This window comes from Aspergillus heteromorphus (genome assembly GCF_003184545.1).
Source record: "Aspergillus heteromorphus CBS 117.55 chromosome Unknown BO70scaffold_9, whole genome shotgun sequence".
Classification (NCBI taxonomy): Eukaryota; Fungi; Ascomycota; class Eurotiomycetes; order Eurotiales; family Aspergillaceae; genus Aspergillus; species Aspergillus heteromorphus.
In genome coordinates this window covers 352,489-379,654 of record NW_020290414.1, presented here as the reverse complement: position 1 = coordinate 379,654, position 27,166 = coordinate 352,489, and the positions used below count along the sequence as shown (strand labels likewise).

The window sequence follows — 27,166 nt, the reverse complement described above, 5'->3', positions numbered from 1 at the left end:
AAGGAAGTAGTTCCGACTTCAGACCGCGGACCCAGGCCCTTCCTTGTTCTAGACGGCGAGACGGAGGGCGCGGTTGAGCGTCCGGAGTAGGGAGTCCTCCGGGCATCGCATCCAGGGCTAGTGGCCTGTGCCACAGTCCAATGCTGTCCGGTGCCGGTCCGGCTCCCCGGTATCAGAAACGGTGCGTTTGACAGCTGCATGGCGCCATGTGGATCGGGATATAGATAGAATAGTCCGAGACGGTGATGTTTCACCTTCCAGGCAGCATGATATCGTAGCTGCAGAAGGGTGAAGGGCGAAGGGCGAGGAGGGCGAGAAGAAGGTCGGGATCCGGCACTAGATGGATAGATGCCTGGCGGCCTGCGGCCATCGTTTACACACACACAGGCGGGTGCAGCCTTCCTAAAGGGGCTTAGCGTGCGCGTGGCTGCCTTGCCGGTCAGTGCAAATGTGCACTAGCCAGATCGGGATTGGGCGATCGCGCGGCGGAGAACCGATCGGGGTCACGGGACCGGCCACTAGGCCTAGCCAGGACTAGCCGGGCCGGGACGACCAACGGGATTGCATCTCCGGGGGTCCGCTTTGGTTCTTCTTGGCCACATTCAGCTTTCTCTCTCTCCCACTCCCTCTCCCACTCCCAAGTGTCCACTGCGGCGCTGCTCGAGATTGATTGTGTCTTACCCGTGCCATGAATCGCATGAATCGCATGATTTGCCAGAGAACATGCCCGGACCCAAACCTCGCAGGGTCTTGCGTTCCCCGTTGACGAATCCAGGCCTCCCCTGCCCTCCAAATCCTGGTACGCTGCACATGGCCCTGGGGCCTACCCTGGTCTTGTGGCCCCCGCGCGCCCTGATTTATTATTCCTGATTCCATTTTTCTTCTCTGCGCATGGGGCCGAACGGCTCACTCGGATCCATTTACCCATGCTGTTACGTATGACTGACTGACTGGACCTGGGTATGCTGACGGATATCCTGTCTGCTGGAACGAGGAGCGCACTGCTGACGCCCCCCCGTTCAACAGGGGAGGTGTGTCTTTTGAGGATGGAATTCGTAATGCGGTCTTCCCAGGCAACAGAATGCTTCTGTCGACAGCGGTTTTTCAACGGCGTTATCATCGGAGAAGAGCGAAAGGGTGACTGCCGGCGCAGCTGAACCTTGCTTAGCGTGTCCGATAAAGTCGCTTCGCCGGGTCTGATACGCCGGGAACCACAATTCAGACCCATCCGGGCCCGCCACGAAAGGATCTTGATAGTTACAAACTTACAATGGGAGGTTGTCACTTGGGCTCTGGGCTGAAGCGACCTTGCTTGTCCACTCCTGCGTATTTCCGAACTTGCCAGATCACGCGGGATTGACTTGGCAGAGCCAATGCCCCATCGTTCTTAATTATCAGCACAGATGGGCCCAATCGGACACCGTCCACTCTCGGAGACTTTCTGGATGGAGGCTTGCAATTCGCCCTGCACACACCGGACGCGGGCCGGCAATCGTGCTGGGAGCTTCCATCAGCAAATTGAACGTGCATGGCCCAGCACGAGAGGGGAAATGATCCATGGCTGGCTCCCCGGCAAATTAATTTACTTTACTCGGACATGGCCTCGTTTAGCCTACTCGTTAATTGTCTTCCCTAAGCGCATTACGGTCCGTCATCCTGGTACCTGGAGAAACTGGCTAGTACATGGCCCGGCCGCCGCGTGGAGCACCGGGCAGGTGAATGCCATTGTTATATTAAAACAGATTTCCCGCACTATAGTTGGCCTGCTCACGTCAAGCTTACTCATTGCTCTGTTTCGCCTCATGCATCACCCCGTTTCTGCTTCCTGGTAAGCCCTCGTGTCTGTAAACACACAGATGCAGTGAGATTCCCCGTTACTCTACCATCATCAATGCCTTGCCGGTGACACACTCCTTACTCAACTTCTCTCTCCGAGAATGTGGCTCGCCGATAGGTCCCCGCATGGGGACTATGCCCATGTATCGTACATGGGCGGGTTCATCTTTCTTGCATATGTGGTCAGCGTGATGGGATGTACAACCACCCTGGAGCTTCTTCATCGACGGACATCCAGGGCTGGCCTGTATAACTGGTACGTTCTTCTGCCACGTGTGTTTGAAACAGGGATGTGTCTGACTGTGTCTATAGGTACCTCCTGCTTACCTCCTCCATTACCATGGGCGGTGTCGGCATCTGGTGTATGCATTACATCGGGAATCGCGCCATTGTCCTCGGTGATGGACAACAGCAGATGCAGATCATCTATAGTATGAAATTTACAGGGGTGTCTTTTGTGCTGCCGGTTGTCGTCCTGCTGGTTGCCTTCTACTCCATCGGAGCCAGCGAGAAAGCAAGCTATGTTCGAATCCTGATTGGTGGTACATTGACCGGAGGTGCCGTGTGTGCTATGCATTACATCGGTCAACTTGGCATCAGCAACTATAGTTGCAGCTACCAATCTGCAAATATCGCCGGGGCCACCATCATCGCCGTCTTTGCCAGCATAGTCGCTTTAACAGTGTTCTTCCGATGGAGAGCCACTTGGACAGATAGCTGGTGGAGACGTGCTATCTGCGGCTGCGTCCTTGCTCTCGCTGTCTCCGGCATGCATTGGACTGCCGCGGTTGGCACTCGTTATCGGAATCGTGATGAGTCGATGACGCACAACGGCCAGTTGTCTCGAAGCCAAGTCGTCATCATTTGCTCCGTTTTGGTAGGTCCGCTCCATGTTGTCGCTCCACTTGTCGATGAAATTAACGAAGTCAGGCATGTGCCGCCTGCGGGCTCCTGACGGCATGCGCCGTAGTGGCTGGGGGAAACCGAAGACGACTGAACATGCAAGCCCGCCAGCTGGTCTTGACTTGCGCTTTCTTTGACCAGGAAGGGCGAATCATGGTCACCCCACACGCACTGCTTCCCAGTCGGAAGATTGTTGACCGTTACGTTGGCAAGGTATGTACATGACCCGGCTTCTGAAGTCTGTGTGCTGATATGAGACCTTGATGCACCTCTTCAGACTTTCAATGACGATGACCTTACCCGCAGCCATCCCGCGTTTCTCTGGGCTTTCCGTGCGAGTAGGAACTGGAATCTAGTCAAGGATGTTGTTCCTTTCATGAGAAGTCGGATCGAGTCGGAAACGGCCTCGATAGAACACTACATAACCAAGGGAGATACTATGGACAACGACACCGAGATGCAGCACGACTTCGACGAGCTATTCAAGCGACACTTCTGCGTGGCTGCCCAGGATCTTGCCGACGAAGTTCGACAGCCGCTGCCGTCCCTTGGAAAGCTGTACGACAACGTTCTCATCACAAGCGCACCGACCTCGCGCTTCTCTCGCGCGATGGGATACTCCAGAATAGGCAACAGCAAGGGTCAGATGCTATTCACAGTGCGTCACCTGGACAAGCTGGATTCGAACCGACTAGCCGCGGCGGGATTCCGTTTCACACGGGTCGAAAACGTCACTTCAGCTTTGTCGAGCCGGATGCATATTCCGCTACCGATTCTAGGCGAACATCTCAGGGATATGAGAGATTACGCGGCCTCCAGCCGGAACTACGAGGCTGGAGTCCACCTTGTCTCTTTCATCATGCGCCCTACCGTCTACGACCACTTCGAAGTGCTAACAGCTAAAGGAACAGGTAACCCGTTGCCTTCCGCGACGCTGCCGCTCAAACGTCTGCACATCCATCACCTAGATCTCATTTCCCATATGGAAGGGTGGACGATATCGACCTGCCTGAGTTGGCTGAGATCCGACGCCGCACAGGCTAATCCAGATCTCGACGACTTCCGCGAGCAGCTGATCCACGCAATGACGACGCTTTCCAGCTCGCTACCCCCTAGCATCAACCTCGCATCGAAATTCTCCGCCCGGCCTCTGATTGCCCCATGTCGCACCTCAAGCCCCTCGGACTCTGCGAACTGCATCATTCTGCCATTCTGCGCCGTCGGAAACCTAGACACCCAAGTATCGAACCCCGAATACGTCTTCACGCCCCTCCGCCTCTTCCGCGTCCAGCAGCAAATGAACGACGTCAACGTCGGGGGCGACGGGTTCGCAAAGGAGCTCGGCAAAGAGCTCTACTTTTCGAACGCGCGCAGCAGCTCCGCCACGGATTCCGAAATCGCGCCCTCCGTCCGAGCCGGCCTGAAATTCTGGCAGCGCAAGCGTTCGGAGTCCACCAACAAGCGTGGTAACTCCCAGGAGACGCTGACCGAGCTCTCGCAGCTAGGCGATATCGTCGTTCGCAGGGAGGTCAAGGTCGATGTCTCGAAGCTGTCGCAGCCCGCGATGGAAACGAGTACCCTTGGTAGACACACGTCGCACACCACTGTGGTCGCTGGAGATTTGGCTATTAGCACGTATGTGGATGAACTCTACAATATGTGCTATTCGCCTGGTGTGCGCTTGCGACCCGACACTGGCATCACGAGGATCCCGACGGGTTGAAGCGTGTCTGTCGGCGATCATCATATTCGATCTTATGCAGATGGATACAGACCCGTCGTGCATACAAGGGCGGACCTGACCTATCGGCCTAGGCTTAAGGGTTGATCTGCACGCAAACCAGGGTCCATGCCATGCCATCCCACCTTACTCATCCTCCCTCCTCCCATTTGGGACTCACGCCCGCGTGGTGATAGCTGCTCGGCGTCCGCACAACCTACCATCTACTGGCTTCCCAACCCTAAGTCAGCCAGCCAGCCCGTCTGGGCCAGACTCAGAAACCACTGGCATCATAACCGTCTCACTGCGAAGTACCTTCCATATCTATCACAATCAGCGCATTGATTGCCATCTACTCACGCCGATCAAGTACTCAGACGACTTCTATATCCTCACTATCTATCATCGCTACATCCATCTACGCGGCCTTTTCTGTTCCTTTCTCGCCTCTCTTTCTGTTTCTGTTTCTCCTTCTCTATACATTTCTTAGTTTCACTTCCATCTTCATTTCCTTGTCTCTTTCTCCTACTCTCTATCATCTGATGGAAAAAACACGGGTATGACCCCGCCTGTATGATACCTATACACCGTCCTGTCCAGCACACGCCACACACATAGACTTGTATATACACATATATGTATACATACATACATACATACTACCTATACTAAAGAGCAAAAAAAGCAATGCAGAGCAATGCACAACAATACTCGCTCACTATCCTAGGAACGTAATCATGAGCCTAAGCATACAGAACTATTGCACAACGTAATCCAACCAAATCTAATCCAACCCAATCCAATCTAATCCAACCCAATCCAATCCAACCCAATCCAACCCAATCCAACCCAATCCAACCCAATCCAACCCAATCCAACCCAATCCTCAACCCCCCTCAAAACCTCCAACCCTCAAAAAGCCCAAAGACCACACACATACACACACACCGCACCGCACCGCCAAAAGCCCCACCGCACCCAACCAAACCTCACCCATACATACCCCCCCAAAAAAAAACCACCCCCAAAAAAAGAAGATTAAAAAAGAAACCTCCCTGACTGGGAGTCGAACCCAGGTCTCCCGCGCTTGTTCCCAAGGGGAGTGACAAGCGGAAATCATGACCGTTAGACCATCAAGGATTGATGAGGTAATTACTCCCATAATCAGGTATATCAATCTTTCTAAAGGTTGGGGTTCGGGGACTCGTGTGGCGGCGGCGAAGGGTGGTGCTTTTATATGATGCTGTGTGTGTGTGTGTGTGTGTGTGTGTGTGTGTGTGTGTGTGTGTGTGTGTGTGCTGGCCGCAGTAGTTAGGAGAAGGCTAGAAGCTTAATTCTGATTCGGTTAATCCCCTCCTCTTCTGTTTATGTTTTTTACACCAGCCATACTTCATACTCTGTCCGTAGAATGAAGCGGTATGCAGATTAGGGAATGGATGGGTGGATGGATGGATGGATGGATGGTTTATGTGCATCGGCTATATCTGTCTGTTTGTCTGGGGTTTAGGTAGGTATATATGGGGTTAGCTGGATAGATGGATAGATGGATAGATAGATATAGAGAGGTTATTTATTACCCACCAACCCAGACCTAGGCCCAGGCCCAGGCCCAGCCTCTACAGGAACCGGAGTAAACTGAACTGAACGGAACTGAATCAAATCAAATCAAATCAAATCAAAGAAATAGAGCAAACTACAATACAACGGACAAGAAAATGTGGACATCACATCATGTTGTGTTCAGTAGAGCATAGTATAGCATAGTGTACTATAGTACACATAACATAGCATAGCAAACCATCTCTATCCAGAGAGCCAGAACTACCTACCTACCTAGGTATCTATCTGTGTATATATGTATGTACATATATATGTACGTATGTATGTATGTATCCATCAGATGCCACCAATATCATATCATGTAACAGTCCCCTTCCCTTTCCCTCCATTCCCCTCCCCCCTCCTCCCTTGTATGTCCCACGACAGAAGGCCCGGGGGTCTAGGCACAGTATAACAATAGGAAGAGAGGGAGGGAGGGTGCGCAGGATGACATGAAGTAAGAAGGAAGAAAGGAAGGAGGGGAGGAACGAAGGGAGTAAATGAAGGAATGAATGAATGAATGCAAAGCCGAAAAACCATCCATCCATCATCTTTCTCTATGTTCGAGTTCAAGAAATGTATAAAAAAACTTTTCCGTGCGTGACATGCAACCCAACCAGACAACCACGCAACCGACCCAATGCAAGCAAAAAGCAGATACAGAAGATGTTATTCGATTTATGCAAGGTGTGTGTGTGTGTGTGTGTCCTTTTGAAAACGCCTCGGGGTGTATGTGTGATGTAATGCATGCGATGCGGTGTGAATTCAGGTCAAAAAGTCGTTATTGACTGTCGTTTGAGGATGGAGGCGGAGGTGGAGGCGGAGTTGAAAGAGGTATGAGAGGGTGGGAGAGAGAAAGAGAGAAAGAAGGAGGGCAAAGATTCAAGTCATGAGCGCTTTATTCGCCAGGAGTCATATGAACAAGGAAGAGGAAAGAAAACGTCAATTATGCTCTAACCTATCAGAGGGAAATAAAACAACACCCGACGCGCTAATGCAAGGCCCCGCCAGCTATCTGGCCGGCTCGAGGGCTGATATTTGTCGTAACGTCGTATGCGTGAGCTCTTGTGTCGGAGAGCCCGGGTGGGAGATGAGGTGAGGTGAGGACGAGGAAGAGGACGAAGGGGCCTGGAGGCTTAGGTGCTCCTAGGCCGGACGAGTTCTCGAGAGTCGCTTGCTCCGCCTCGGAGGCTTTGGGTCGATGCTCGACTCGCCCGCGGGGATGGAAGCCTCGGCTGAGGCCGCTTTCGAACGCAGCCGCAGCTTTCTATCCCGCGCGGGCGAGTCGGCGGCAGAGGATGGCTCGGGGGCGGAGGCCGGCGAGCCACCCTCTGTTTGCTCCGCGGTCGGGCGGACAGAGGGCCTCTGTACCCCGGTATCTGGGCTCACCCGCAGGCGCAGGGACACCAGGTCGTTCTGATCGTCCCGGAAGGCGATCCCGACCGTGACGTCTGGGAGGATCCGGCGCTTGGTCTCGCGCACCCGGGTGCGTCGGACGGCAGGCCGCGGGTTTTCTTCCGAGTCGCTCTCGTCGGCCGAGCGCTTGCTTCCGGTGCTGAAGGGGGAGGAAGACCGCGAGGAGGGTTGCAGACGCGATTTCATGATCGCCTTCGACGCAGGGGCGTCTGCGAGAGAGGTACCGGTGCCGTCCCCGAGGAGATTCATGAACGCCCGATCGATGTTGCCGCGGCATTGCTGTAGCATCTCCACGATGGTGTCTTGGTCAAACTTGCCCCCAAGACCCTCCTGGATTGCGGAGATCTTCCACGGGGTAGCCACGTCCACGGTGGTAGGGGTGGTCGACGCCGCTTTTTCAGCCACTTCGTCGGCCTTCAAGACACATGGCAGACCCTGGTGAGGCCCTTTGACATTTCGTACGGAGGAGTAGTGTTGGAATTCCTGCCGTCTCGTTAGACACCGCATGAAACTAATCGGACGAGAACTTACGTGATATGCAATATGTACGACCTCTCTCACCTCGTCCTGAGGAGCATGGACATCGCGGAACGTCTGGATGCCGTACATGGTATAGACCTTGACATCTTTCTTGAAAGACTGGCAAAAGGCCTGAATCTCTTGAGCTCCACCCCAGACGCCCTTCTTGCGGGACTCAGCCACTTTAGTATCAAAGGTCCGCTCCTTATCCTGGTCTGAGGGAGGCGCCGGGCTCGCGGACGAAGAAGAGCTGGTGTACATGGCGGCGGCGGCAACGGCAGCGGCACGTCGAGGGGCCCTGCGCTCCCCGCCACTGGCAGAGACGAAGCTCATGAAGTACCCCTTATTGGCAGCGATGTGGTCCGCGAGGCGGATACGAATGTCGTCGGCGTGAGTGAATTCTCCGTACTCCTGGTCGGAGAGCGCGTAGTATAGGCAATTGCCTAGGGTTGGCCGTTAGAGACAAGACCCAATTGAGCCAGACGAAGCCCCGAGCGAGGCCGCGAGTCCAATTGACAGGAAGTACGTACCGTCCCCTTCAGTGGGAAGAGCATAGAGATCGAGCTCTTTGAGACAGGCGAGTTCCAGACTCTCTGCCTCGGTAGTCTTGCTGCGGCTTTTGCGGTTTGACTTCATGTCTTCCGAGGGCGGTTGAGCTTGTACTTGAGCTTGTACTTGAGCTTGAGCTTCTGGATGTGGTTCCGAGGGTGATTGAAGTGGTTTGGAGAGAGAATCGTCCGTGGAGGAGCGCGAGAGTTGCCGGGGGGTTGCAACTATAGGCACGATTCTGCCACCGTTTTGAACGTCCGCCATTGTTGGAGTAGAGCCCTGCCCGACGAACAGCCCTCATTTGGCAATCAATAGGGAAGAGAGCCTCGTCGAGCAGAGAGGGGGCTGGAGGACAATAGGGAGAGGATAAGGCAATAGCACGTAGCACGGAGGAGGGACCAGTGGGGCAATGGAGGAGTGAATTGGGGGGGGAAGGGAGGGGAGAGGGGAGAGAGGAGAAGGGAGGAGTAAGAAAGAGGTAATCGTGACGGGGGAAAGAAAGCGAGAAAAGCAACACGCACGATCTACACACGCGAGAACGGCGAGACTTTTCTTGTCCGGACGGAGAACTGCGGAGGGAACTTACTGGGCGCCAGTATCTTACCGCCGCTTTCCGTACCGAGGCCGGGGCGGTGAGCTAATAACGGACCGCTGATTGGCCGCGCGCGCGACCAAGGGTCGATGATGACGAAAGAGGTACGGCGCGGGCGTTGGTGGGATCGGTTGAGCGGTCAGGCCAGACGGAGGGGGAGACGGTCTATGCAAGCCTACCTGATCGGTGGCCTGAGTGTACATAGTAGTGGGTAGTACGGAGTAGACAGTATGTAGTAAGTAGTAGGGATACTAGCTTCCAAAATTCAATCCTGTCTGTATCCCTCCCCCGCGCCATGCATATCATACTTCCAGAACAATGGCATGGCCGCCTCCCGACTGAGACCTGGCCTATACTCTCTCTCTCCCTACCCGCGGGAGGGGGACGTCGGACGCGTTCCGTACGGTACGGTACCCGAAGTGCAGCCGCCGCCTTGACCTGCTTTCGGTGCTCAACTCTTATCAAATCGCGGGATCGACGGCCGATAGGATCAACTCCTCCGCACTCACCACCAGCTTGGCTTGACTTGACTCACGCTTTTTTTTATCTAGCGCTTACCAGCTATCTCTGCTCTGCTACATATACAACCATGTCCCAGTAACATTGCTCTCAACCCAATCCCTCAACTACTATATAAAAGAAAAACTGCAACCTCCACCATGGCTACCGCCACCAACAACATCGTGATTCTGGGGTAGGCCTGTTTCCCCGCAAGTCGACAGCGACAGACTGTACCCAAGCCCAACTAACACCATCATTCCAGCGCCGGTGTGTCCGGTCTCACCACCGCATACCTCCTGTCCAAGGATGCCGCGAACAGCATCACCGTGATCGCGAAGCACATGCCGGGCGACTATGACATAGAGTATACCTCGCCCTGGGCCGGAGCCAACTTTCTCCCGTATGTCAGCCAAGGGTAGGCCCCATCGATTCTGCGTTCTGGATCCCTGCGAGCCCATTAGTCTAATGCAATTGCGTCGCGCAGGGTAGGGAAATCGGGAAGTGAACATGAGCGATGGGAGCGAGACACCTGGCCCACCTTGCAGGAGTTGACAGAGAAGCATCCTGAAGCGGGCATTCATTTCCAGGGTACGTGCCTCCTACTTCTGCCACCATCGTCGTGTCAACTACCAGGATGAAGTACTCATCGACACTCACCAGAATCCATTGTCTACAACCGCACCAAGGACCAGGGCTCCGCCACTGGCGAATGGTTCGCCGAATTGGTGCAGAAGGACCCCTGGTATAAGAATGTTGTTCCTGACGTGCGTCCCCTCAACACCTCGCCTCACCTCCCCTCACTAACCACCCCACCCACCCAGTACCAAGACATCCCCGCCTCCCAACTCGCCCCCGGAATCAGCAACGCCTCCAAATTCACCTCCGTCTGCATCAACACCGCCATCTACCTTCCGTGGCTCGTAAGCCAATGTCTCAAGCACGGGGTGATCTTCAAACGGGCCGTGCTCAAACACGTCGCTGCGGCCGCAATCCACCACCACAACGGCCAGCCCGCCGACGTCGTAGTGAACTGCACGGGGCTCTCATCGCGCAAGCTCGGCGGCGTGCTCGACGACAAGCTCTACCCGGCGCGGGGCCAGATCGTGGTTGTGCGCAACGACCCGGGAAAGATGGTGTCGATCTCGGGAACGGATGATGGCGAGGACGAGGTCGTGTACGTGATGACGCGCGCTGCGGGCGGCGGGACCATCATCGGAGGCTCGTATCAGAAGGATCAGTGGGATCCGTTGCCGGATCTGAACCTCGCGACACGCATCATGAAGCGCGCGGTCAAGCTTTGTCCTGAGTTGGTGGGCGAGGGGCAGGGAATTGAGGGGTTGGATGTGATTAGGCATGGGGTGGGGTTGAGGCCGATCAGAGAGGGGGGGCCACGCATTGAGGGCGAGATGGTTGAGGGGGTCGCGGTCGTGCATAACTATGGTCATGGGGGTTTTGGATACCAGGCTTCATTTGGGTGTTCGAGGGATGCGGTTAGGTTGGTGCAGGAGGCTTTGAGGAGGAAGGATCGCGCGAAACTGTGAGGGGTGGATTGATGCTGCGGCCTGCGGTGCCCTTTGAATACTACGTATTATTATTAAAATGACAAGATATTATAATAAGCTACCCATGGAAACAGTAGTAGTAGATCCTTACGGGTACGTAGAATTTCAGAACTCCGATCCAGCCATGACGGGACGGCCAGCCATCGGGACGGTCTGAATTCATCATGACGCCATGGCTGCGGTAGTATAGACGTCAACCCCGGATGCCCTCTACGCTGTTTTCGCCCCAATCCATCAACCATTCTTGATACAAATCCAATCTAGTTATCGCTCAATTGGCATCGAATCCCCAATCCCCCCCCCGGTCCGACCAACGTACCTTGTTCAGATCACATCACTTAATTGTGTCTACAGCAATAAAATGAAGTACAAATCACCCCAGGTAGAGGAATACCCCGAGACGGACGCCACGCCTGACGCGCCCAAGAGAAAGCTCGATCAGCGCGATCCCGGGCAGGCGGATACGACCGGCGAGGGGAGTTTAGACGCGGAAAAGGAGCAGGGGCAACCGCCTGCCAAAGCGTCCAAATTTTCGTCCGCGAAAGACCCTTCTGGTGAAGTCGAGGTGATTGAGATCAGTGACTCCGAGGATGGGGATGAATTGTTTGAGGGGGAGGGGGACGAAGATGTTGTTGATGTAGATGAGGACGAAGGGGCAATGCAGGAGGAAGATGAGGATGAAAGACAGGGGTACGAAGACGAACAAGACCAGGAAGAGGAGGATGAAGATGCAGAGGGGGAAGAGGAGGGTGATCTGATGGGAAAGCCGAAACTGGAAAAGGCAGTCAAGGAATTCGGCCGCCCTCCGCTCTACGGCACAACCATCGCGGAGGAGCCTCTGGAAGACTCGCCCGATACACTTCTGGCCATGGCGATCGATGCGATACTGAAGTCGCGGCCCATCTCTCATGATCTGTCTCAGCGGGCCGTACATAAGGTCATTGAGGTGGGGTATCATGATATACGGAAGCTGGGGGGGAGCAGCTGGGAGGAGCGAACGAGGGTGCTGAGTGACGGGGGATATAATCGATATAGGGAGCAGGGGGCGACGAATCTGGGCGATTTGGCGGAGTTGGTGAATGATAAGTATGGTATGTATTGTTTATCCTAGTTGAAGTTGGTGTGGGTAGCTGACTGGGACTGCAGATGGAGATCTCAACAACCTCTTGAAGAAGGCCCACAACGATCGCAATGAGACCAGGCAGTTGGTCAAGGAGATTAAGGGACTCGGTGATCTGGGCGCTGATCTGTTCTTCAACAATGTGCAGAGCGTGTGGCCCTCGATGGCCCCGTTCATCGATGGGCGCAGCTTGCAAACGGCGGAATATGTCGGGATCGGGACGGATCTGGACGCCATCTATGCGGACCTGGGACGCGACTCGATGCGGATGAGTCGATTGGCCAATGGACTGTCTGCTGTGAGACTGGAGCACAGGCAGGGGGATTTCACGGCGGTTTGAATGTGCAATTCTAGGGCCGATCCTGGTTGAGTCATTTAGGCATCAGACTGAAGCAAGCAACTATACCCAGCGCTATCACTAGATATCTTTCGGACAGCTTAATCGTAGCTGCCTGTCCGCTATGACGTATGCGGGCTCTCTATCTTCTGGACCGATGAAGGAGCCCCCAGGCTTCTGGGGGAGCTGTTCATGATAAGAGACAGATGGAGCGAGTCAGTGACAGAGAGAGCATGCAGGACTAGATTGGAATTTAGCAGAAAACGAACACACGAGCAATGAGGAGTCCCGTTCTTTGTACTCCACCTCTTTAATCCGGCCAACCACCCGGGACCGCTGAGTCAGCCGGTGACGGTGCGGGCTTGGCAGACCCGCTGCTTGCGACAGCGCGACATCGATGCTTGAGCCTCGCCATCTCCTTGACTTCCCTCCCGCACTCTTCCTTCCGGCTCGTACTTGTCAAAGACGCTTGGCTCCAAAGGTGAGTTTCCATCCCCTGCTGTGCCGTTTTGTATGTCCGCAGCTCAATCGGTGCTCCCCACTCGCGACCATACCGTACGCAGCTGTGAAGCTAGGTATCTTGTCTACCACCACAGCTCACGGATAATAACCTGCACCGCGTCTGCCTATTCCTATCGAGCTAATGGGACTAACGGTTGCTCCTTCATAGATAAATCTCCTCTCTCAATAACATCCATTGACGTCGATCCCAGTCTTCCGAGATAGACACTCGATCTCCGCCCGAAACCACTGTCAACCAGATACACAGAACGAGCTTGTCCAGCCCAAACAGCTGCGAAAATGGATCTCTCTAACATCTTGTATGTTGATCATGACTGTGGAAAGCACACCTTCTCTCAAAACAAGCCCTAACGTAGCCACCACCCGCAGTCGGATTGTCAACATCGCTGTTGGTGTGCTCATGGTCCTGGGAGGTATCTCGCAGTTCTTCCCGGCGTCCATGAGCTCCATCATCGTTGGCATCTATGTGATCATCTTCGGTCTCAGTAAGTCCTCGCATCGACCAATCGCGCATCGCTGCAGAATACATACTCATACAATAATGTGCCTTAGTTGTCGGTGGACTCGAGTTCCTGCCCAACGTTCCGGACTACGTCTACCGTTATGCGTCTTTCCTCTTCTCCTTCCTGGGACGTGGTGGTTGTAAGTTGCAACTATTCTCGCCCGTCGAGCCTCGTTTTCGGTGTATTGACCAGCTGTCCAGTCTACATCTTTGTCGGATCGATCCTGCTGCACGACGCCGTGTTGCGCTACATTGCGGGCTCCCTCATCGGCGTCATCGGCCTGGGCTACCTGGCCCTGGAGTTCATTCCCTCCATCGAGCCTCCGTCCAACATGCGCGAGACCGACCAGGGCTGGGGCGCCGAGCAGGTCTAAATCCGGCAAACACTTGCTCTGGGACGGTAGGACGACGTCTGACGCATGATCCTTTGTCTCCGAAGTTGACCAGTGTCTGCGGATCCTATGGCTGAGCAGGGCGATGCGATCGATCGAAAGGTCGAACGAGGCATGCGTTTGCAGTGTGCGTGAAGGTCGGGAAAGTAAAAATATCTCTGATGCAATGTTTGATGATCGACGAGCGCGATGATTGATTGATTCTCAGCGATGATTCGAGAGCTGTGAGGTTGTAAAGGCCCCGGAGTCAGGTTGGGAGGCGGTTTTTGGCGGCCGAGGGGGGAGGGGGAAGAACCACTTGGCCCATTTCCAATTACGTTATTTTATCCATCTGCTTGTTGTCCTTGGGATAATTCTAAAGGCCCCGTCCAGTGGCCCCGTCCGTTCTGAATGGCGCGTTTTCCTTCTCCATAGCTCTGTACTTATAATAAAGTAGAGGATGAGATTGTACTATATCTATAATTTTTCTTCCCCCCCCACCGTCTGGTGTGGGCTCGTAGGTCTAGATCTGGCCGCGTGGCATGGCGTGGCATGGCATGGCATGGAATGACATGGTGGTGGTGGTGGTGGTAGAAAGGGAAATGGGTCGCTGGATATGACACCTCTTCGGTGTCCACCAGTCAATTCCAGCCTTTATCGAATTACTATTTATTGACACTCCGTATCCAGCCCAGTTGATTGATCAGACAGCCCAAGCGTTGGCTGTCTCGGACCAACCCGGAAGTCGGACGATACTTGTCCTCCGATGCCAACCGCGAGTCGCGACCAGATCCGTGTCATGTGGGCTGGCAAGATTATCTGATCCCGTTTGCTCCCAGAAAAACAACCGCCCACACAACCTTACGTACTATGCCCCATCTAAGCACGGAATACCCTCCCAAGCAAACAAACCACCGCCAAGAGCCATAGTCCTGCTCTAGAAACACTTGACAGCAGTCACAGCACAGGTAACAGGTGGCTCGGCCCTCCTTTCCGGCCCACGAGACCGACCCCCTCAGTTCGGAGATAAGCTGATGGCTGATGTGGTGACTGACTCGCCATCCGGTATCCGGCTGGGCTTGGGCTTCATCTCTGCAGTCTCCGTCCGTCCAGCTCAATAATAATGACTGATTATCAGGACGGGGACGGGGCCCGTTAGTCCGGATATGGAAAGCAACTGCGTCCGTCCGTCCCACCCAGCTCCGTTTACGGCGGTGATACGTCTGCCTCGGCTTCATCTCTCCTCACCACTGACTATCTAGGTAAATACATACTCAAGAATCTTGACTGGTCGGCAACAAGCAAACCCGCTGGTGCCGAATCCTACTGCGTACTATCAGCCCAGTCAGTCTATAAGACCCGTCCAATATAGCCGCTACGGAGGCATACGAATCACAAACAAGCCACCGTCCGTAGCTCACATGCAGCACCATCTCGCTACCGAGCACTAAGGCAGAAAGCACCGTCCAGGCAGCCTATCACTGCGTCCTGTGACAGCCGTGGTAGCCATCTCTGCCGCATGATCTGCTAAGGGTAGAGTAGACGCCAGACGGTAGAGAAGCCGTTGCATTGAGTTGGAACTTGGCGGAGTCCAGTCCTCTTGGCTCTTTTAGTTTTCTTTCTTTTTCTCTAAAGGGGGGGACAGCCTTACGGGTGAACTCCACCAAACAGTGCACATCCGTATCGTCATCGTCATCATATCTGAGATAATCACTGATTTGATCAGTGGATAGATCATGATATGATAACAGCATCCTCCGTACTCCGTACTTACCTACCAATGGACCCGCGACCGGGCGACCGGTGTGTTACCTTACTTACCTACCTTACTATATTACCTCAATCCTCCGTACTGTGTACAGTACTATGTTTCCAGATCCAGAGACACACCACTCACTCGCGATAATAACCTGAAAACTCACCCCAGTCGGCCCTTTTTACGTACTATTGCAACGAACGATGAGAAGACAGACTCAAGCAGCCAGCAGGAGTCAGTCAATCAATCAAATCAGCATCCGGATCTACGGCAGGCAATCAATCCTGCTTTTCTTCTTCCCCTCCGAGGGCGGCTGTTCTCGCCCACCCAAACCCAAAAACCCAAACCCAAACCCAAACCCAAAACTCAAAACCCAAATCAATAATAATCAACGGGCGTAACGCAGGTTACCGTGTTTAGCGCCTGAGTCCGGCGTCGCATCGCCCATCACAAATCGCACTACGGCTCGCTTGTCCTATCGTATCGTATCATATCATATCCATCTCACATCATCATATCATGGCGCCTGCGAGCCTGCGACTGCTGCTGTTGCCCGGTTCAGGTCATCGGCGTCACGCCACGATCGCACTAGTGGCGTCCTTTTGGGGGGGGGTTCGCTTCGCTTGCCCTGCTGTAAGTAATTGTACTTGTCGGGTGCGGCGCGTATCGCTCTGAGTACTATTGGTAATTGAACACGGTGTTTAAAAGGCCCCAGATTGACAAGAATAGGTGAGAGGTGTGGAGAGGGAGATGTCTAGATAATATTAGGAGGACGGAGTAAGGTACTTGAACTTCGTATCCGTACCGAGTGCACAGATTAGTATCTATCTATCTACCTACCTACCTACCTACCTACCCATTCGACCCCTCCGCCCCGACCCCGGGGGTGTGACAGGGGCTCCAAAACAGAGACGTGTGTATGTATGTACGTAAAAGCAAAAAAGAAAAAAACAAGTGTCACTCTCGCAGCTGCGCCTCACTGCATGGAATGGAATAGATACGTAGTTAGACATCGGAAGGTTTGGAAGGCCTGGAAGGCTGGCTGGAAGGGAGTGAGTGATTATCATTATTATTGATTTATCTACTAGTTAACTAGCACTTAGTACTTACCTAAACAGGTCCGTCCTAGGCAGGCATCTATCTACCTTACCTTACTCCGTACGCCACGGCGAATCGGAATCCGGTCAGCAAAAAAAAAAAGTCCTTGTTGGGGTTACGCCACGAGCCAATGACAGGCGCGATAGATCAAACGGGCCTTTCGTCAGCCGCGTCGGAGAGATAACACGCGGGTTCGGTTCCGGTCAAGACAGAATAAGAATAGTCTTAGAAGTATCTATCTAACTAGTGGAAGGGGAAAAGGGAAGAGAAGGAAAAGGAAGGGGAAGGGGGATGGATCAGTCTCCGGAATTCCGGTGGGGTGTTTGTTGCCTTTTTTTTTTTTTTTTTTTTTTTTTTTTGCTTTTCTCTTTTACTTTCCCCTTTTTCTCTTTTTCCCTTTCCTTGTTCTTACTATTCTTAATCTTCATGCAGCTGGCGATTTCACCTACTTACTTACCTAACTAGGTACCTACTTAGGTACATCCGACTATTCACTAGTAGCCACCACTAGTCCAAGTTCCAACACCGTAGGGCGGGCGGCGGATGCTTCGCTGCCACCGACTGCCGAGCCAGAAGGGCATAGTGCTATCTATCTAGTAGTAGTTGCGACTTGCGACCGACCATCCGGGTGGGGACATGGAACGTCGGGATTATCGTGATGGAATCTCCGACGCAGCCAATGTGGTTGCCTAGAATGCCGCTGACTCGACGACTAGAGGTTTTCTCGGCCAATCGCGGACCGTCGAGTAACGCTTATTCTAGAACGGACGCGCTACGCACTGTTCGGGAAGGCGCGCTGCCCCCTTTCCCACCACCACTAAACCGCATCAGGCAGCGGTGGAACCCGGATGATTCGATCTGGGGAGGGTCGGATAGGCCAGGAATCGGAAAACGGCCAAATGGGTGACGGACAGCGACGCAGGCAAATTCGAGCCACCGCGCGCAAAAATTCTGTTCCAGATGGGTATCTATCTACCTAGAGTTTGATTTTTTTTTTGGGGGGGGCTGGTTGATCTAATGCGAGATCAGTTGGTTCCGAACTTTTCGTCCAGTCTTGGGGAAGGCAAATCTACAGTAAGTATGTACTAGGTAGGTACTTTGGTACTTTGCAGGGGCAAAAAAGCAAAAAAGGAAAGAAAAAAAAAAGAAAAAAACCTGGCAGGAAATAGTACTCCGAAGTTGGGAAGAGGAATCGACCCCCCAGTCGTAGATCCCCCTGGGAGATCGATAACAAAGGCTGTCGTTGATAAGACCACTCTGCTGGGAGAAGAAGAATAAAAAGGAAAAAAAAAAAAGAACATGGCCGAAAAGAAAAGACTCTTTCTTAATTTTATGTTTATTTTTATTTTTTATTATTCTATTTGTTCAAAAAAGCAAGACAGGACGTGTTGGTAAGTAATCTGGTACTTTCTATTTGCCCGTCTCATGACAGATCCATCCGAAAAGGGCCTGGCCCGTGGTTCCCGACTATACTTGCGCCTGCTATCAATTTGGGTGGTAGTGTTCGGCCTCCCTCAACCTTGACCCTTCATCATCATCATCATCATCACCACTATCATCACCATCGTCAAACCATCGCTACCCACTTCCCTCTTCTTCTCCATTATCAATCTGCCTACCGCTTCCTCGGCTTTGTCGCCTACCTCTTCCTCACTCCGCCCCCTCCACGCCTCCACGCCTCCTCGCCCCCTCCCCTGGGCCCTCCTTTCTTCTTTCTTCTTTCACACACACACACCCTTTCATCTCTTGTCCTCTACCTACCTAGTACGACTCCGTACCTTTCCCCCCTCCCCATCATATCTGATCCGACATTCCATCGCCTTGGATTGATCGCCCGCCCTGTTACCGCCGATCTTTCGTTTCCTACTTCCGCTGTCCCCAAACCCAACGATCGATCTATCTATCCCATCTCTCAGGTTTCCAGACCGTTCTTTGGAGCCTCCCCCGGTCTCGTACTTTGTCACCTCACCTCACCTCACCTTACCTCCCACCTGCGACCTGTCCCTTCTTACCTGATCTCTGGGGTTCCCGCCCAGATTGCCGACTGCTGGTCGAGCACACCACCCGTCACAACTGGATCGCCACTCAGGCCACATCCCCCCCCATCGTGTGGACTGGCCAACACCCGGGTCTTTCGTGGCAGATCTGCTGCCCATTATTACAGTCCTGCTGCGTGCTGATCCTCTTTTGACTTTCGATCGCTCACCTCTTGCGAAATACGGTTTCTCCTTTCAGTCTTCCTTTGACCCTCGTCAGGGATCTTTGTCTCTCGTCTCCCGGCCCCCGTCTGGTTGGTCTTCGGAGTCTCACTAGCTGCAGTCACCTACTGGCTCGCCCTCCCAGTCAGGCTGTCGTTAGACTTTTCTTTTCTTTTTTTCCTGCACTGTCATCTTGACCGACTTTTGACTTGGTGATACAATCCATTTCTCTCCCCCGACTGTGGTGCGACACCACCATCACGACACACGCCCTCTCCTTATTTCGACTACGATCCATCTCAACCGACCCGGTCGTCTCTCGGAGCTCCCTTGCTCTGCTGGGCTCTGTCGCTAGGAAGTAGAGAAAGGAAAGGACACAACCCCACCAAGCTTGGTTGGCAATGTTAGCATCAATCCCCCAGATGGACACGGTGCGATCGCTCCCCCGGAATCCGGACATGGTTACGCGGCATCCATCGGCGGAGGACTTGGACGCTGCCCAGCAGTTGATCTCGTCCGCTCAGGCTGGTCGGGAACACCTCATCGACCGCAGCCGCGAGGATGAGGCCTCTCGAGCTTTCGACGTCAGACACACTCCATCTCCTTACGATTCAGACCGGACCATGCAAGGTTCAGCGATGCCATCGTCTGAACCGGGTTCCATCCCTCTCTCCGAGAAGTCCTCACCCAAGTCGCAGAAGGACACGTCCTTTCTGGGACATTCTTGCAGGTTAGTCCTGTTCGCCCATACTCCGTATTACCTGAATGATACTGACGACGGTGGCCTCACTTAGTAATTGTGGAACAAAGAGCACCCCGCTATGGCGACGATCACCGACCGGCGCGATGATTTGCAATGCCTGCGGTCTCTATTTGAAAGCCCGAAATGTCGCTCGCCCCACGAAGCGGAATCGCGTCCAAACAAACCCCGAGCCTGCTCAGCCCCAGCCGATACCGCAGCCGCAGCAGCAGCAACAACAGCAACAACAACAACAACAACAACAACAGCAACAGCAACAGCAACAGCCCCCGGTGATCCCCCACCAACACGAAGCCTCCCCTCCACATGAAGGAGGATGCCACGGCTCCAAAGGATCTTGTCCCGGTGGGGGGAATTGCAACGGCACCGGCGGTGCTGAGGGGTGCGACGGGTGCCCGGCCTACAACAACCGGGTGTACAAGTCGACTGCCCGGGGGACGGTGCCAGTGCACGCGTGGAATCGGGCGCCCCTTCCAGAGGTCGAAAAGCCGCTGCCCGTCCCGGAATCGGACGTGGCCGGGAAGAATCCTGTGCCGGCCGAAGGAAATCTGCTGGTGTCGTGTCAGAATTGCTCGACGACGGTGACCCCGCTTTGGAGGCGGGACGAAAATGGTCATCCCATCTGCAATGCGTGTGGTATGTTTTTTTTCCTTATCTCGGGGATCAATCTGCTAGGCTCCGAAGCGGCTGACTTGCGTTTTAGGCCTGTATTACAAGCTCCACGGGTGCTATCGCCCCACCACCATGAAAAAGACCATCATCAAGCGGCGGAAACGCGTCGTGCCCGCGCTGCGAGAACACTCCCCGACCGCGGCCACACACTCGTCCAACGGCTCTTCTGCCTCCCCCGAAGCCTCCCCCGCCACGCTCGCTCACGTCCACGACGACCACTACCGTTACTACAGCGCGGAGCCGATGGAACATTTTCCCATGGTGTCTGGTGACAGAATCTCACCGGCCGCGCCGAGGCAGTTTGGCTTCGCACCTCCGCCTGTTGATTTTACCGGTTTTAGCTCTGGACCCGTCTCTCTGCCGCATCACCCCCCACCACCGAGGCTGTTGGAGCCGGATCGTATCAACGCCCCGAGCCACTCTCCGGTGTCTCAGTTTGGCCGGCGGTCCCTCTCGCCGAATCCATCGGGCAATCCCAAGAAACGCACACTGGCAGAGACCGCGTCATCGGCCGAGGCTTTGTCGATTCCGACGACGCTGGAGAACGGGTCCAACCAACTTCCCCCTATCATGTCGTCCATCAATCCCTCTCCTCCTGCCCGCCTCAGCTCGATCTCCTCCCTCCTCAACCCCAACAACCACAGCGAATCGCGCTTGGATCCCTCGTTGGCTGCTCTTAGCCGTCAGCACCACCCGCCTCACCCTCCCCACCCCTCTCACCAAGCCCCTCCACTTGCCCCTCCGCCCTCACAGCCGTTGCCCGGCGTGTCCGAGCTGGATGGTCTTCGCGATGAGCGTCGCCTGAAGTTGCAGCGGGAAGCCGAAGAGATGCGCGAAATGCTGCGTGCGAAGGAGCGAGAACTGGCGGAGCTGGGACAGCAATGATCATTCATGGGTTCAAATTGTCTGGAATTGATGCACTTTGTTGTTTCTATCTAACCTTGCCTACCTACCTACTACCTACCTACCTCCCTACCTCTTTTTCTCCGACCATACATTTGGCGCAGAGCTCTTTCTGACAAGATACCAATTTTCAACAACGATGAGTTTTTCACTGGACTTGTGTCATATTTTATTCATTTATTTTATTTTTCAAGGGAAAAAAAAAGTTCTTTACTTTCTCCTAGTACTGGTTTTTTGTTTGGTTTTTTTTTTCAATGTTGTTCGAAGCGCTGGCGGGAACAAGCGATTAGGCGATGCGATTACAAAAGAAAGATATTATGGAGGCTGGTGTTTTGTTTTGTTTTCTCTCCTCTTTCTTTTTCTTTTTTTTTTTTACAATTTTCATTTTCCAATTCTATCTCCCCCCTTCCATCTTCTTCCATCTTTCCTTGTATGAGTGAGTGGGATTCACCCACCGGTTCAGGGCTGCATTTTAATGATGGGAATGGGACTGGGACTGGGTCTGTGCCCGAGCTCAGGATTGAGAATGCTGTTTTTTCTTCTATCTTCTTGTCTTGTCTTTATTTCGTCTCATGGGAATAGATCTCGGTATGGGTATGAGTATGGGTCTGGGCGTGGGCGTGGGCTTAATGAATGGGCTTACTTTACTTATCAAGATGACTTGCACGGACCGAACTCAAGCTTTAATCTACTATCTACTATCTACTATCTACTATCTACTATCATCCATCTATCATCTATCTATGATCTAATCTATCCATCTATCTATTATCTATCTAATCAGCAAATCGGCGATCGATCGATCATTCGATCATCCCTTCCCTTCTAAATCAATAAATGTTGGATGTTTTATCTGCCATGGGCTGGGCAGCCCTGGGCTGATCGATGGCTGGCTGGCTGCCAAGTTCCTCCCTACTGATAAGGATTAAGGCCGAGGACAAGGTTATTTAAGGTTGGTTGGGTTGGGTCGGCCCGACGTCGGCGAGTCAGAGTCAGAGTCAGTCAGAGTCAGACAGACTCAGACATCGAGAATTGTGGTAGTGAAGTAGCTAGGCTAGGTCTTGAATTTGAAAGGGGGATTCGTGAGTGATACCGATACATCGGTTGTTTTGGTTTGGTTTGGTTGTTGGTTGGGGTGTGAGAGTGAGAGTGTGGTGGATGGTTGGTTGGTTGGTTGTTGTGGGAGTAAGTAACTAGTTGAGATTGTTGTTGTTTGGGGGGGGGGGGGCGTTTCTGAATTGGTATGGTAAGTAACTAAGGGAAGGGAAGAGAAAAAGAAGGGGAGTGAGATTAGATCGGGTATCGGTCGGTCGGTAACTTTAGAGTGCAGTGCGAATACTACGGAGTACGGGAGTATGGTACGGAGTAGATATCTACGGACGGGCTTGGGGCTTTTGTTTGATTGGATATTGGATATACCCTTCCCAGTAACCAACCCTCTTCCCCCGTCCGTCTCTTCTACCTTTATTTTGTTCCTCCTCCACTGTCTGTCTTGTCCATGATTGTGGGTTTGATACTGCATGTAGATAGATAGGTAATAGGGAGTAATGTTGTTGCTTGCTAGTGTGATCTGGATGGGGCGTTATTGTTTCTTTTTTTATTTGATTTATATTTTGTTTTGTTTTGTCTTGTCTTGTCTTGTTTTTTTTTTTTTTTTTTTTTTTTTTTTTTTTTAAGAAGAAAAGAAAAAAGATCTCTTCTTGAAAGAAAATCTCTTACCTTTGCCGAATGGGATAGTATGGGAGGAGAGTTAATAACTAACTCTAAGTAACTTGACTTAACTTGCCTTACTATAACTACTACTATTGAGTAGTTCGGTATTCAAGTAGAGCTGTGACTCGATTGATATCCGGCAGATTTGATGAGTAGTTGTTTGGTTTCGTTCGATGGAATTTGGATTGATCAAGCTATTGACTGGTTGATTGATTGACAGGTTTTTCTTCCTCTTTTTTTTATTTTTATTTTTTTTTGCCCCGGGGGGCGGGGAGTTAGCTGTGCTTTTGGGATATGATTGGGTATGAGATTTGTGGTATGGCCAAGGGGTCTCTCCATTTATGGGTTGTGGGTAGGGTAGGGTCTGTTGTGGAATCTTGTGATAGAGGTAGGACAGGACAGGACAGGACAGGAAGGGCAGAGTAGGACATGACTCGGGTAGCAAAGTTGAGTTCAGCTTTCAGGGTCAAGACGGCAGTTGTACTTTAGTTGTAGGACTCTATTATTGGGAGCTGGGAGTTGGGAGTCGGGAGTCTGCTTTAGGTTTTTTGGTGGTTTGGGAGAATGGGATCTCTGGATGGTTTTGTATCTTCTCTCTCTCTTTCTTTCTTTCTTTTTTTGGTTGTTTGGTGGTTTTGTGATTTGGTGGTTTTACAGGGGGTATTGAGGGTAAGACATCATATTAAAACTGGCTGGGTTCTTTCTTTCTCGCTGTCTCGGTCCTTTTTTGTTCACTTTTTCACTCTTTGTTTGTGCTATGAAGAAAGAAACGAGAGCTAGGATTGTGACTGTGGATTGAGTATGCCTGCAGCAGGCAGCAAGGCAGCAGGGCAGATATCCAATCCTATCCAGTCCTATCTGCCTACCTACCTACCTACCTATCTACTGACAAGTAGTGGATTTGAAATATTAAAAGGCTGTATATAGATAATCTATACCTAGGGCTGGTATCGAATCTAGATACTTACCTTGCTAACATATCGGCATACCGGCATATCGGCATATGTACCAGTTGTCTACTCTATTGGTGTGGAGAGGTGATCGGAATGGATCTCTCTTTCCCTCTCTCTACCCCGGAGAATTTAAATTTGATGATATGCGGTGGGTAAGATTCTTACTCTTACTCTTACTATTACTTTTACTTCGAGTGTGAATATAAGACCTCCATTGTTATGACTTTCCCTCCTGAGACAGGTCAGAGAAAGAGATTGGCTATGCTTGGTTTTAAATATATATAGATGGAGTGAGGGTATCTGGAAATCTACCTCTCTTCTTACTTCACGCATAGATCAAGGAAAGAGAAGGAGGGGGGGCTTTGGTTTTAAATATAGATATAGATATAGTCATGATAGTCATTAACAATCGGCTGGCCATCGGCAGATGTGAGGATGTAAATCGAGGGGGAGGGAAGGGAGGGGGACATGATCTTGGTCTCGGTCCAAAGAGAAGGGAGGTGGAGGGGTGGGGTATAAAAAACGAGGGGATATAGTGGGAGGTAAGGGTAGCAGGTATAGAAGATGGCGTATATCATGCACCATGCATGCATACATACATATATTCAAGTGAAGATCATCCAGACACCGACCAACCGGCCCTAAACAAAGAAAGGGCGCGGGAAATATCAGAATAGAAGAAAAGGATGTGATCAAGACATGACAAAATCATCAAACATCCTCCACCACCAACCTCCGCTGACTGTTCGCATCCCCATGTCTCGACGACTGAATCATCGTTGTCGTGGTGACCTCGATCCCCGCACACGTGCCCTCATGGCTCGTCTCCCCGGACTTGACATCGATGGTGTACATCCCATAGTCGCGGTCCTGGGAGTAGAGCTCGACTTTCTGGCGGTGCGAGCGCGCGGTCATGCGGGTGGCGGTCATGCGGGAGGCCGAGATGGTGGGGTTGCGGGTGTAGCGGTTGTAGCTGTTTGTGTTGGTGGAGAGGAAGCGGGGGAAGATGCGGCTGATCAGGGGGCGCAGGAAGGGTAGACAGGCGCAGATGATGGCGACGTTGCATTCCGCGGCTGTCCAGTAGGCGGCGCCGACGTTGCTCCCTTTTAGGAGGGGGGTGGTTAGTTTGGGGTCTAGATTGCGGGGGAGGTGGGAGGGAGAGGGGGCTTACAGGATGTATCTGTGTCTTGGGCGACGGTTAGGAGGCTTGAGAGGCGGAGGGCACTGGTGATTATGACTCTGGATGATGGTTAGTATGTATGGATAGATGGATAGATGAGTGGATGGGACGTACAGCCCGCCCAGAGCGAAAATGCCCATCAGGGCGACTTTCTGCATGCGCGGAAGCTGCAAATGTGACAGGAGAGGCATCGGCATGAACAGCAGTATTGTGTCCGTGGCGATGTTCATCGAAGCGTTGAAGAACCACACGGCCTCGAAGCTGAGACAGGAGCCGGGGATCGCGCGGTCCCAGAACCGGGATACTGGGATGCAGTTCAGGAAGCCGCTGAAGACAGCCCACGTTCCGTACGTGGCTACAATGCCCAGCATGATGTAACAGGAAAGTCGGAAGCGGCGGTCAGGGAAGATTCGCAGGTATTGGAAGAGAATGGAGAATTTGGTGAAGATAAGGCTGGCATTGTAGAAGGGGATTGCGGCCCAGAGTCGCTTGAGGAGGGTTAGCCCATGTATGGGTGATGGGTGCGAAGGGTAGATGATCCTACCTTGTATTGTTGTTTTAACTGGGGGATTGTCAGGTGGTATGAGTGTTGTCCAAGACCGAAATGAACCTCTGTTGATGTGAGATATAGGGTTTGGGTGGGCTTGAGAAGGACAAGACTCACCAGCAGCAACGAAACCTAGGTATGTACACGCCAATACCTATACGGGTCATTAGCTGCTCAATTGGCATCTGAGTTGCTTATACATACCAGTGATGTCAAGATCATGTAATCTTCGCGACCAATAAGTTTCATCAGCCCGACTCTCGCGTACATTCGCATCGCGACGATCACAATCGAGAGCCCGGTAAGCACGGCTGTCACCACCAGTGCTTGCTGTCCGCGGGTTGCACCATCCTCTGTGCTTCGAGGAAGCAGCATGCTCACCACTATGTCATGCATCATGTCGTCAAGGAGTGAGTCAAGCAGGCGAGTGCTTTAAGGAGCGTGGTCCGTGATGTAGGTTAGATGCTGTTATTGCATTACTTTCTGCTAGATTGCTTGTTGATCCGTGTAGAGGTATAGTCTCCAGGTTCTCAAAACCTAGAGGCACAACTTGGTTTACCACATGGGTAAAAGAGCACCGACAAGCCTTAAAGAGAGTGGGTAGTTAAGAGCGCTCGCAGGAGATCAAATTCCAGATCCAAAACCAGGAAAATAGAGAGGTCCGGCCTTTTATCTGCTTGGTCTTCTACTTCCTAGGGCCCCCCGCAACGGCTCAAGGTTTGATAGTAGGGAATAGCGTACGAGGACACCTAGGGCGCCCTGGGGAATCATGTTCCGTACATATTGGTCGATTTGGAGTTTGCACTCGGCCTTGTCTGGGAGCAGGTAGCCACAGGACGGAGACTCCTACCAGATTGTAGTAATGATCTATGCCACTAAGCCCGGTGTCTCCACTGATGTCGTGGGCATTGTGGGTGCGGCTGAGAAAGGCATTAGTCAATGACGATGAAGCCCCAGATGACACCCAACGCCCTGTCAGTGGTACCTCGTCCCGGTCCCCAATCCATGGGACGCTACGTTGGTGTCTTCAGAACTTCCCTCGCCGAGTATAGTGCAATTTGATAATGCGGGCTGCTTCGGCCAAGATGTCGCTGATTCGGCCGGTCGGCTCCACCAGGGAGAAATCTTTGGATGCGTTTGTTCGGTTTGAACCAGGCACGTCTCTTGAGCTCCCATATCTAACACGCAGCTGCTGGTGGATGGTCCAAACCGTGCATGGGAAATAAAAGGATCAATAACCCTATCGGCAAAGTTGGGGTGTCCCGCCTTAACCGCGGCCGGAAGCTGAAGGAACTCGGCCGCGGGTTTCATGTTGATGAGACAGACTATCATGCCAC

The 27,166-nt window shown here is 52.7% G+C and overlaps 7 protein-coding genes and 1 non-coding gene across 8 annotated transcripts; 5 read left to right on the top strand and 3 right to left on the bottom strand.

The window, feature by feature from the left end:
• Positions 1 to 1,937: 1,937 nt before the first annotated feature.
• BO70DRAFT_334831 (MHYT domain signaling protein) lies at positions 1,938 to 4,709 on the top strand (the record flags this gene model as incomplete). Its single annotated transcript, XM_025541035.1, has 4 exons — positions 1,938 to 2,092; positions 2,149 to 2,713; positions 2,767 to 2,952; positions 3,017 to 4,709. The coding sequence occupies 4 exons, from the start codon at positions 1,938 to 1,940 to the stop codon at positions 4,460 to 4,462; spliced, it is 2,352 nt and encodes a 783-aa protein (XP_025400206.1). The 3' UTR covers positions 4,463 to 4,709.
• An 801-nt stretch (positions 4,710 to 5,510) lies between these two features.
• Positions 5,511 to 5,599, bottom strand: BO70DRAFT_t126. The gene has a single exon. It is a non-coding gene; the product is annotated as a tRNA-Asp (tRNA).
• Positions 5,600 to 7,204: 1,605 nt separating this feature from the next.
• On the bottom strand, positions 7,205 to 8,806 carry BO70DRAFT_289623 (OTU domain-containing protein; the record flags this gene model as incomplete). The annotated part of the gene is made up of 3 exons (XM_025539319.1): positions 7,205 to 7,957; positions 8,006 to 8,436; positions 8,524 to 8,806. The coding sequence occupies 3 exons, from the start codon at positions 8,804 to 8,806 to the stop codon at positions 7,205 to 7,207; spliced, it is 1,467 nt and encodes a 488-aa protein (XP_025400205.1).
• A 579-nt stretch (positions 8,807 to 9,385) lies between these two features.
• On the top strand, positions 9,386 to 9,881 carry BO70DRAFT_229581 (uncharacterized protein). Its single transcript, XM_025538780.1, has one exon. The coding sequence runs from the start codon at positions 9,430 to 9,432 to the stop codon at positions 9,733 to 9,735; it is 306 nt and encodes a 101-aa protein (XP_025400204.1). The 5' UTR covers positions 9,386 to 9,429; the 3' UTR covers positions 9,736 to 9,881.
• On the top strand, positions 9,418 to 11,176 carry BO70DRAFT_386634 (FAD-dependent oxidoreductase; the record flags this gene model as incomplete). Its single annotated transcript, XM_025545840.1, has 5 exons — positions 9,418 to 9,828; positions 9,898 to 10,050; positions 10,120 to 10,223; positions 10,296 to 10,399; positions 10,457 to 11,176. Exons 1-5 carry the CDS (start codon positions 9,794 to 9,796, stop codon positions 11,174 to 11,176), a joined length of 1,116 nt encoding a protein of 371 aa, XP_025400203.1. The 5' UTR covers positions 9,418 to 9,793.
• Positions 11,177 to 12,065: 889 nt separating this feature from the next.
• BO70DRAFT_370426 (TVP15 family protein) lies at positions 12,066 to 14,052 on the top strand (the record flags this gene model as incomplete). The annotated part of the gene is made up of 5 exons (XM_025544736.1): positions 12,066 to 12,288; positions 12,344 to 12,608; positions 13,546 to 13,661; positions 13,729 to 13,818; positions 13,880 to 14,052. The coding sequence occupies 5 exons, from the start codon at positions 12,066 to 12,068 to the stop codon at positions 14,050 to 14,052; spliced, it is 867 nt and encodes a 288-aa protein (XP_025400202.1).
• Positions 14,053 to 19,293: 5,241 nt separating this feature from the next.
• sreA (siderophore transcription factor SreA) lies at positions 19,294 to 21,665 on the top strand. Its single transcript, XM_025538779.1, has 3 exons — positions 19,294 to 19,831; positions 19,896 to 20,497; positions 20,565 to 21,665. The coding sequence occupies exons 1-3, from the start codon at positions 19,503 to 19,505 to the stop codon at positions 21,416 to 21,418; spliced, it is 1,785 nt and encodes a 594-aa protein (XP_025400201.1). The 5' UTR covers positions 19,294 to 19,502; the 3' UTR covers positions 21,419 to 21,665.
• A 2,804-nt stretch (positions 21,666 to 24,469) lies between these two features.
• Positions 24,470 to 26,228, bottom strand: BO70DRAFT_424042 (PTH11-like integral membrane protein; the record flags this gene model as incomplete). The annotated part of the gene is made up of 6 exons (XM_025547603.1): positions 24,470 to 25,205; positions 25,274 to 25,341; positions 25,397 to 25,770; positions 25,827 to 25,894; positions 25,947 to 25,983; positions 26,034 to 26,228. 6 exons carry the CDS (start codon positions 26,226 to 26,228, stop codon positions 24,814 to 24,816), a joined length of 1,134 nt encoding a protein of 377 aa, XP_025400200.1. The 3' UTR covers positions 24,470 to 24,813.
• Between the last annotated feature and the right edge of the window lie 938 nt (positions 26,229 to 27,166).